Source organism: Odontomachus brunneus, unplaced genomic scaffold (assembly GCF_010583005.1).
Source record: "Odontomachus brunneus isolate Ranch 3 - 2012 unplaced genomic scaffold, Obru_v1 Obru_scaffold_155, whole genome shotgun sequence".
Lineage (NCBI taxonomy): Eukaryota > Metazoa > Arthropoda > Insecta > Hymenoptera > Formicidae > Odontomachus > Odontomachus brunneus.
Genome location: NW_022639605.1, coordinates 648994 through 659640, shown reverse-complemented (window position 1 = coordinate 659640; position 10647 = coordinate 648994). Strand labels below are relative to the sequence as shown.

At 33.4% G+C, this 10647-nt stretch overlaps 2 protein-coding genes across 5 annotated transcripts in view; one reads left to right on the top strand and one right to left on the bottom strand.

Moving 5' to 3' along the window:
• The window catches only part of LOC116850770 (BTB/POZ domain-containing protein 6-B-like), a 12773-nt gene extending 8087 nt beyond the window's left edge, over positions 1-4686 (top strand). The window contains exons 3-5 of the mRNA XM_032829408.1: positions 876-1132; positions 2373-2767; positions 2856-4686. Of these exons, the coding sequence (XP_032685299.1) occupies positions 876-1132; positions 2373-2767; positions 2856-3077 (874 nt within the window). The 3' untranslated portion in view covers positions 3078-4686. The remainder of the gene's footprint in view (positions 1-875; positions 1133-2372; positions 2768-2855) is intronic.
• A 1241-nt stretch (positions 4687-5927) lies between these two features.
• Positions 5928-9935, bottom strand: LOC116850771 (ADP-ribose glycohydrolase ARH3-like). Of its 4 annotated transcripts, none has more exons than XM_032829410.1 (7): positions 9553-9935; positions 8990-9182; positions 8475-8632; positions 7248-7466; positions 6776-6894; positions 6473-6698; positions 5928-6355 (listed from the first exon to the last, which is right to left on the bottom strand). In XM_032829410.1, the coding sequence occupies exons 2-7, from the start codon at positions 9159-9161 to the stop codon at positions 6188-6190; spliced, it is 1062 nt and encodes a 353-aa protein (XP_032685301.1). In that variant the 5' UTR covers positions 9162-9182; positions 9553-9935; the 3' UTR covers positions 5928-6187. The 4 variants fall into 4 exon arrangements, with proteins under 4 accessions (XP_032685301.1, XP_032685300.1, XP_032685302.1 ...); XM_032829409.1 differs by having other exon boundaries at positions 9496-9934; XM_032829411.1 differs by lacking the exon at positions 9553-9935 and having other exon boundaries at positions 8475-8673; positions 8990-9141.
• Positions 9936-10647: the final 712 nt, after the last annotated feature.

Below are 10647 nucleotides of genomic sequence, written 5' to 3'. Positions count from 1 at the left end.
ATATATATATATATATATATATATAACATTTTAGTAATATATTATATTTCTGTTATATAGTTGCAATATCGTTTGAGTGCGAAATTATAACTAACATGTATGTTACATGTAACAAACATATTATATTGCGTTACATTCCGTTATATTATGACGATGTAACTGTTATATTATTGTGTTTGACCTAATGTACAAGCACACAATAGCACACATCGCTACTACAGCTCATCTACCATATCACGCGTGATCATTCACCAATCTTCTTTAATTAATATCTCGAAATTTATTACAAATATCGCAAAACGGTATGGGACTTTTATGTTCACGTCAATCCGTTGTACGCTTTCATAAAATTTGAGAATGGTGATCTAGGACACCCTGTATAAAATCTATGTGTAAAAAAGAAATACGAGAAAAGTAACGTGATCGTGTCAGTGCTTATCTTTGTTTTTGTTTGTCATAATGTTTCAATAATCGTCTCTATCCCTTATAGAAATATCATACTAAGAATCATTGATAATTACTTATTTTCAGTATTAAAAATACTGGATAATAAGTAATTATCAATGATTCTTAGTATGATATTTCTATAAGGGATGTTACCAACATTTTTGAAGTTTGTCATTTCACTTTGTGGAACCCTCGAAATATTATTTTTACCATAGTAACAACAAAAGAGAAATATTTCTCTCTCGAAAGTGCTTATAAGAATATTGGACTTGAAGTGTGTACAGTCTTCAAGAATATGAAGTATTTTGAAATATCAGAAAATATTAATTTGTAGTTCGAGGTTCTTTTCCGCGTTGCTAACAAGAAGAGCATCTACGCTCAAAAAAGACAAAAGCGAAAAAGTGTTTATCCGACTTTCAAAATTGCAGATATCTTCACGACGAACCGGTAAATTTCATATCGGTGTCGACGGCCAGAGCTACGCTTGACGCTGCGCATCAATATCTCTGTCCAGAATTAGCAAGGCTTGCCGCGGCGTATCTAGGAAAGAAATTAACAGAATCAACCGTGCTCGAAATCTATCAGGGCCTAGGACTCTACGCAAGCGATACGTCACCTGTCTCTGACAGACCGTCGCACTCACCGTCAGCACCATTGCCGCCCGGAGACGAAGCCGATGAAATAGGTATGTTTTCGGCCTAATAATGTTACATTTAGTTCTTTCAAAAACAGCGCGTCCACATTGCAAACAAACGGTCAAATAAATTATTATTTATTTCTTTGTATCTGTTGAACATATTCTTTTTATAATTTCTTATTCAACTTTTTCTTATTTTTTGTCCTGTCTGTCCATTTGCGACATTATCTGTATACTAAATGTATACTAAAAGGTAATTTTATTAAGAAAATTTATTATTATATATTATTGTTATTATCGTTTATATTTAAAGTTACAAGAATAATATATAGTTTGCATATTTTTGTTTAAAATATAACGATATATAAAAATCAAATAAAGATCAAAGCGTTTTTATTGTAAAGTATCTACTAAAATAGTATTTACACCAAACCAAACCAACAAACTGTAACGTCAATGTTATAATTTTTCACTCAACAATGTAACTGTTATATATACCATATGTTATATTACACTTACATATTAAGTGGGAAATTATAATATTGATATAACGTTACTGTTTGATGTTTACTGGGTGATTATTAGTTGGTATTTACTGGATAAAAACTTACTTTCTTAGTAACTTCAATAGCTACGTTCGGCATTGTAAATCGGAGACGTCGAATTGTTCTTTCATCTCGAAGATGCATAAAAATGAAAAAAATACAAGATCTCATATCTCTCTCACTTCTACGCATTTTCGAAGTAAAAGAACAATCCGACATCTTCGATTTACAATGCCGAACGCAGCTAATGTAAATGCAATATAACACATGTACATAATACTTATATTGTTAAGTGAGAAATTATAATGTTGTAATTTTATTGTGTTAGTTGGTGTTTATTAAATATTACAATAGGAACGCATTACATCCGTTATAATTTCCCACTCAGCGATGTTTGATACGACAAATTTTGTACATAATAGTTGCATTGTTGAATGGGAAACTATGACATTTAAGTAATGTTATAGTTAACACTGTTTACTAGATAACTAATTTCCCATATAAAGTAAACATCACAAGTGATAGTAACATATTTCATCACTATTATAATTCCTCACTCAACAATATTTAAATTCAATATAACACACGTTGTACATAACAATTGCATCGTTGAATGGAAAATTATAACAGCGATATAATGTTATTATTATTGTTGCTCGATATTTGCTTCGTTTGTAACTTGCCTCCGGTCCGATATCACCCAATTTTCCATATTTAACGTTCTATTTTCGTTCACATTGCAGCGGCTGTATGTACCGATCTCTTGCTCAAGTGCCTGTTTGTGATCGACTCGAATCCGGTAACGGTGCTGCGTCAGGAACATTTCGAAGAACTCAACGTCCAGGAAGTGGCCCAACTAGCACGGCGTGATACTTTAAATCTCAGCAGCGAGTGCGTCCTCTTTTCAGCGTTGGACAGGTGGGCCGCAGCCGAATGCCGAAGACAGGGTCTCGAGCCCTTGCCGTTCAACAAAAGAGCTGTGCTTTCCGACGATATTTGCTTCAGCGTACGATACCTTCTTATGAACGATCAAGAATTTGTCAGTGGTCCCATGGCGAGTGGTATCTTGACTAACGAGGAATGCGTGCACATCGTCTCTAGGATACTCAGGCATCCCGAGAGCTCGGCGGATAGTAACGTGAGCGCGCACTTTCATTCGCCGTCCTTTTTATCGAGGCGATGTTTATATTATTGGAAGGCTAAAAGTATCTGTTTTATACTTGTAGGTACGCGGCGCATCAGCTGTTCATCCATCCATGTTATCGGACACGCCCAGGATCGGCAGGTACAAGTGTGACGGTCTGGACTGCAATATGTTAAAGCCGGGTAAGAAGGAACGACAGGATAACCGAAAAAACAGGAGGAAGGAATGCGCCAGCCAAGGGCAGCGAACGTGCGCCAGAATAGGGAATTGTCTCATACAAGTCCTCTCCTGCGTGTTCGATTAATCGATACGTCCGTGAAAATTTCTGTAGGCGCAATCGCAGATTTCTCACCCACCGAATAATATTCCGTTATTGTTCCGTCGCCGTGTCTGTTCAGTTGCAACTTTGACGCGTAAAGTCGGGATACGGGAATGGAAGGTCCAAGACATTTGAAATATCATGACCTCTTTTAGACGTTACATTTATTTTACAATTAAATTTTCGAAATCTAGATAATGCATTTTCGATGCCATTTTACATAATCAACATGTTTTCTCGCCTCGGTCATCTTGATCAGTGATGTCAGAAGCGAAGAAATGTAGAATTAACGTGGGAAAATCAGCGAAAATAAATAAAAAAAAAATAGATTGCATATTACATTAATTTTTTTTTATTATTTATTGATCATTAGAGCAAAAAGAAACATTCTGCAGATTTGTTTGACCGATTGGAAGTACCACGCACACACATATATATATGTTATGAATATATCTTTTTTTTATTTCAAAGTATTTTACACAAGAATTTTGAAGATATATTTTTTCACTTCTGATATTATCAATCAAGAGAATCGTGGCGAAGGAGCAGAAGCAGCGTATATAAATTTCAGACTTGGAGATTTATGACACTGAAAACTCCAGATGATTCATTGGCGAAGAACGTCTGATAAATGTACTTCCTGCGGATGTTGTTACATCATCTCATTAGTAGACGCGGCACAAAAGACCGTAAGCGATATTCTATCACTACCGGAATATTGTTATGAATATTATTTTTCGGTTATGTCAACTATAGATCGTAGACCTCCACGATAAGTGTATTTAAATAATATTTTTAAGAGCGAAAGAGAGGCTGAGGTATCAAGAAAAGACCTTTCTAATGTTTTTACAGGGTTTTTGATCACTCTACGCGTGTAGGATGAAGTTTTTATTCGTTAAGATATTATTTTAATAAAATAAAACGCAATTAAATAGAATAAAACGCAATTGCGCGCATGTTGGCTTGTTGAAATTTTTCTATTATTGGAAAATTAAGGACTATTATGCTACTTCCATTATTATTATTATTATACAGAATGTCCAGTAACTCACAGAGGTACTGCAGTGTGCAGATAGATTAAGTCAAACTGAACGAAAAAATTGCTTCATTTCGCGAATAATCACGTTTCTAAGATATAAATTAAAGAAGTTTGGTGTATAGTAGTGCACAATAATGCACCAATCATTTTAATTAAATATCTATGTCCATTATAGAAAAGTATCACTGGCTGTGATAAATTGGCCAGTAATAAATAGTAATTTTATTACTCGTACGAGTAATAAAATTATTAAACGATAGAAATTATTACTGGCTAAATTATCAGTATTAAATTTCTATAAGGAGTTCATTCAGGAAATGGTAGAAGACTTTTTTTGTTCAATTTGAATGTAGTGACAAACGTCGTCACAGCTGATCCTACCGTATGACGTATGATCATTCACGAATCTTTTGAATTAACAACTCAAAATTTTAAGTGGTTGTTGGCAAAATGGTAAATGAATGTTTTATTTAACCTAACCTGTACACCGTGGCTCCTCCGTGAGTTACCGGACACCCTGTATAAAAAGAAAGACATTATATCGTTTGCATATTTTATTACTCTTTCGGAAATATTTTATCTTCTTACTGACTTACTTCGCGCAAGTTTATCCTAGCTAGCTTTTATTACGATTCACAGGGAAGCAAGTTGCGATCTGTATGCGCTTCTACGAGAGAAAAAACCTGAACTTTCGCAATATACATTTTATAACAAGGAACTTTTTGAAATGCTAAATCTGCGATAAATCATAAAGTGCTTTTAATTTATACAAACAAAAATTATTTCTTGTCTAAATAATAGATATTTATTTATAACTGCCTTCTATGAAGATTCTTTATAAGATTAGTAAAGTGTGAAAGAGGAAATCGCATGAGATCTGCATCAATTTGTAAACATGTGTGTTATCATGGTATCTTCGTTGTGTTCATAATTGCTGTTCAGAGTATATGATATTTAAATTGTTTGTAATAGTAAGATGATATGTAAAACCATGGCTGGTCCGTGTGAGAATGCGTGAAAGACGTTTGAAAATATAGAATAATTATCTTTCGAAACGGATCAAGAGGTGCCAAATCTTCGTCCATTTTGGTATCTCCAAATTTATTGAGAAATTTATATTTCGTAGAATGCCGAATTCGATGTCTTTTTCGGCAGGTTTGTATAATTAACATATCTGCAAACCTTGTTTGTCGAAAGTTTCCACATTTTTTAATGTTATAATATCTATTTACTTGAATGAATGAGATAAAATTATTTTTAAGACACTTTTTGAATATTTTAAACCGGAACAAGTTTGCAAAAATTGAATCCATTGTTAAATATGCGCTGAAAATGTGAAATTATTAAAAAAAGAACAATTGTTTTATATTAACGAACTCTATGTACATTTTTATAACTTTATATAAGATATCGCTTTATGATATACGTATCGTTACTATATTTACGATTAATGTTTTTTAGTCCAGTCATTAATGAATTTTGCACTTTTAGCATATGCTTTGATAAAGTTATAGACTGATTGAGCGACCGATTGTGCTTATATTTAAAACTTCTGTGATCGTTGAAGTTGAGGAACCGAATCGACTAGGGGAATTTAAACGGTTTCGACTCCGCGCGTTTCTATTTACATCCCTGACTACTTAGAAGTTGCGGGACGTTAATATTATAATTTTTGTTGTAAAAGCTTATAATCGCCATACAAGTAAATCAATGCGAATCGAAAATTCGTATAGCAAATAGTAGAACGTAGAAAAATTACCACCACTAGTCATACACAAAATCCAGACAGCTCAGAGTTACCACTTTTAATTTATCATTTATTAGCTATAAAATATACTTGGCAACACGGACGAGACAGAAATAGTCTCCGTGTCGTAATTACAATCTGATATTTAGTAACAAATGTGTCGCCTAAGTAGAAAATTGTTGTTCGTAGTTCAAGTAATGTAAATAAAGTGCGTACAAACAACCACAGGGCATAATGATCTATTTAAAAAAAGCCGTTACTAATTAACTGCTAAATATATCTTACAATAAACGCGACAAATTTAATTAACTATGCCTGCGTAACTACATCCAGCAATTGGTCGGCTAATTCACGGAATTGTTCCGACGCTTCGCAATGTTGCAGAAGCAGCGGGCTGAGCTTCTGTTCGCCGTAGAAAGCACCCGCTATTGCACCAGTCATACTAGCAATTGTGTCTGTATCGCCGCCCAGAGTAATCTATGAGATAGTAATAAGGAAAGTATATTAGACAATGTAAATGGCAGTTCTGTTTCTATCTGTGCGAGATATATGCTCATTCGATCATGATAGTTTTCCATATAATTTGTAACTTACAGCATATTGAATTGCTCTTCTGAGGGGATTGTCAGTCTTGATGCCTTTTATAGGCCTTTGCGCTCTCAGGAAACAAAAGATCGCAGTGGGAACTGAATACAAAGCGTTGATGTCAGTGCCCAGTCTCTGAACTATCTTTTCGTCGTGAGGGCCATCGCCATCCTCGGATATTAATTCTTTTATTGCGCATAGTTGATCTTTATAGCTATCCTCGTCTAATTCTAAACTATTGAAAAGAAACATTTGCACGATGTATTTATATGATACATTCATTCGAATAATATCAGGATATCAGGCACATACTAATCGTCTGTCCGGTCCACTTCAATTTTAGCCATTTTCTCAATGAGATTGTCAACAAAACTGGAAACATCCAACTCTTCGTTAGGATTTAAATTTAGACTTTGTTGGACCGCCAAAGCCTGTAAGAATAACATATTTATGAGATGAGTATTTAGATACGGCAGATATAGGTCCTTTATTAACCCAGTAAGCAAAAAATTATCGATAGAACGTTATTGCAGCGATACTCAATAGCGTATAGCGTTTTCTAATACGTAGTTTTAACGTGTCAACGTCATTATGTAATTTCAGCACTTCAATATTTCTAAAACATTTTTGTAAAATTCAAAAAGATCATAATATTCGGCAATATCTGAAATAGTTTTCAAATATTAAGCCAGAAAACATTCAAGAGGTACATATGAAATAAATATTTTAAGATGTTGATCTAATGTTCTTTGTTTACTGGGAATGGACATCAGTCTGCAATTACTTGTAAAATAGCGCCGTTTATTCCCCACTTATGCGTATGTGTGATTTCGGTTTCTTTTGTAGTGTAATCCACAAGTCGATCATGATCGTTGTAACAAAATAAAGATAAAGGAGCAATTCTCATTGCGCCGCCATTACCAAAAGAACCTAAACCGTTATATTGATCTTTCGCTGGACCATATATATCCGTTAACTTGTTAGCACGTAATTTCTGGAATACCTGTGTGAACAGAAAATATGACTTGTTATTATCACGACCTATAGCTTTGAAAAAATTGTAGTCAAAACAATATCTTACAATATGAATGCATATCTTGCACATTTGTAAAAGAGTTTGCATTTTATCATCCATTAAACAAAAATTTAAATATATGAAACAAACTTATGCATATTTATGGTTTAGATACATTGTGTTATATTTCTTTACAGTATAACTGCGTATAACTACAAAGAAAATACACTTGCAGTATATTATTTTGAATAAAAAATACTGTAAAAGACAGTACTATAAAAAATATTTTTCACAGGCTTTTTTCAGTTATATACTGTTATAATGTAAGTGTACTTTTATTAGTTATATATTGTAAAAAAATAGCACAACATACTTAAACTATAAGTATATATAAATTTTTTTTATGTATTTAAACTTTATAAATGCAGTGTATAATTATACTTACAGCATATAATTTTTATCATATATAATTGTAAAAAATACAATGCTTACAGTTCTTTTCACAGTTATATACTATAACAAGTTACATGATATAACTTTCTTTTTATTATAGTTACATACTGTAAAATATAGCATCTAAATCATGAATACATTTACTCCTTGAATTTAAATTTCTTAATAATATAAGGCATAATAATTTAAGGCATAATTATGTATGCTTATAGTATACAACTATAATTATACTTACAATTACTATAAAAAATAGAATATTTAAAATTTTTATCACAGTATATATACTGTATATACTGTTTACTGTAAAAAATTATGTAAGTGAATTTTTATTACAATTATATATTGCAAAACATAACAGAACATATCCAAATAAGTATACATAAGTTTGTTTTGCATTTAAATATTTTTAAATTCAATATATAACTATATTCACAGCATATAATTATATATATATGTGTATATATATATATATATATATATATATATATATATATAAAAGAAATATTACAGTATAATGGGATTGATACAAAATATAGTACTAACAGTTCTAACATTGGCACCATAACCACGATTGGGTTCGTGGTAATAACTTTTCACAAATCGTCTTGCTATGTCAATGATATCCAGAGACTTTCTCTCAACCAATGACTCAGCTAAAGACCGTGTCATTGCTGAGTCATCTGTAAACTGCATGACAGGCGCTATATAGTTGAAAAGTTCTCCATATCAGAAGTGCAACTTACTGAACAAACCAACATGCAAGACATACACATGTAGAGTGAATTCTATACAATCACACATAATGCCTATTCTTCTTCGAAGAACTTCTTGAATTAATGCACACTGCTGCAATAAGTTATATTGAAGCAATATATATTTATCTCTCTCTAACTTATTGATCAGTATGCATCAGTTGAAAAGATTCTTTGAAAACAAAGAGGTTTATAGTTAACGTATATTGCGAATTGAATTGGCGAGTAATACTTAAACTTGTTATTTAAATGCCGTGAAATTGCATGTGAGAACAAAAAACAAAGACAAATTGTCAAAACTCAAACCTTTGAACTCGACTCCCTCCAACTTGTCAAAAGACTGTTGTAGAACGGTTTTCGTGCCGGGCGTCAAGGTCTCTTCACCTTCGTACGGGCTGCCGACGCAATCGCCGACCAAAGCACCCAGTATCGAGCCGCGAAATTTACTTCTCAATAGAGCCAACTCAATCTTCATCATTATCGTGTGGAAATACTTAACCTATAAATATTTAGCGAGCGCAAAACATTTGAAATTAAAGGAATAAAAAGAATAGCGTCAAATAGACATAAATATCTTCAAGGAAGACTGAGACATGGTGGCACTGTTACCAAACCAATTAAAGAAACTGCTAATAAAAAATGGATGTTGTAAAAAAAGTGTTAAGTAAACTGCTAATAAAAAGTCACTGTTGCGTCTTGCTTGTTCGGGGTTGAAAATAAATCACGACACTTATTGTTGCACGCTTCTAGGAAATGTTAGAATTATTAACGAGATACACAATGCGAATCCAATTGACATCAACTATTCTTACACGGACGAAGAGGATCTCTTGCTCAACGCTAAATATTTTTGTGATCTTATGGCTCACATAGTTTCAGGTTATGTTCGACAAAAGTGTTGAGGAGCTGGCACTTTTAAAGCTGGCCACACACACTTTCCGTAACACTGGCTTGGTTTACATCGTACTTGATACATGTACTAAATAGTAACTTTCTATTAGATAATCTTAATATCGACGATATAAACAACGGTATATTAAGCTGGTATAATAGTCATCAACAAGACGTATTGTAATGATTGAATGCGCCGCGGTTGATATGCATTGTCGATATTGGTTGGTTGTTGTCTATGGTTTCGGAACAAAGTCCATTAACCAAAAAAGAAAGATCAACATCACAAAAGAGAAAAGTCACTCAGATTCCTGAACGCTTAATAAAGAGAGCAAGTTCCCTAAAAGCGCTCACGTTGTCACTGAAAGCCACATCAGTAATTTCGATTGGTCCGACAACACCGGCGCGGAACAGACCAATCCGCAGCAGATCAGACTCCCGGCAGTTGCGCGGGCAATACACATGGTTCAGAGTCTCAACCTCTCCACAGTCACAGCATGGGCTATCGACAATTCCTTTATCAAATAGATGCTCAGCGGTATTTGTATGAAAGGACCTTATACGTCCTATAATTACTAAAATGTTTCTGTCCAAATGAGTAAAATCCAAAAACCAAGGAGACAAAGTTTTAATGCGTGTTCTGTGGAAATAACCACGCTGTCCAGAGGTTTCAGAGAAAAACTCAAAGGTTTGTTGGCACATACGATTGCGAAGAATTCTCTCAATGGTGTTTACAAAAATAACATCCTTGTGTGGACCGGATAAAAATCGGCCATAGGCTGCGTCCTTGGCCATAACATCAGCAGATTTATTTCCCATAATACCAACATGTCCTCCCTACTGAAAAATTTCTATTGAGATCACAATTAAATTCCCAATTGAATTCTCAATTAAATTCTCAATTGAATTCTCAGTTGAGGTTTCCGCAAAATTTCGCATGTAAGATCTCAATTGAGATATTTGTATCTGATGGAAATAATTCATTGAAAATATAATGAACTTTTGCTGAAATATGTTTGAAAAGCATTCACAATTTTGACCCAATTTCATTAAAATTTCATTATAATTTCATT

What these genes read in the sequence shown, in the direction of transcription:
- LOC116850771 (XM_032829410.1), bottom strand. Translation starts at nt 9,161, where the DNA reads ATGATGAAGATTGAGTTGGCTCTATTGAGAAGTAAATTTCGCGGCTCG. An exon ending in GGAGGGAGTCGAGTTCAAAG is followed by an intron (nt 8,633 to 8,989) that starts GTTTGAGTTTTG and finishes TCAACTATATAG; the next exon opens with CGCCTGTCATGCAGTTTACA. An exon ending in GTGGACCGGACAGACGATTA is followed by an intron (nt 6,699 to 6,775) that starts GTATGTGCCTGA and finishes TCTTTTCAATAG; the next exon opens with TTTAGAATTAGACGAGGATA.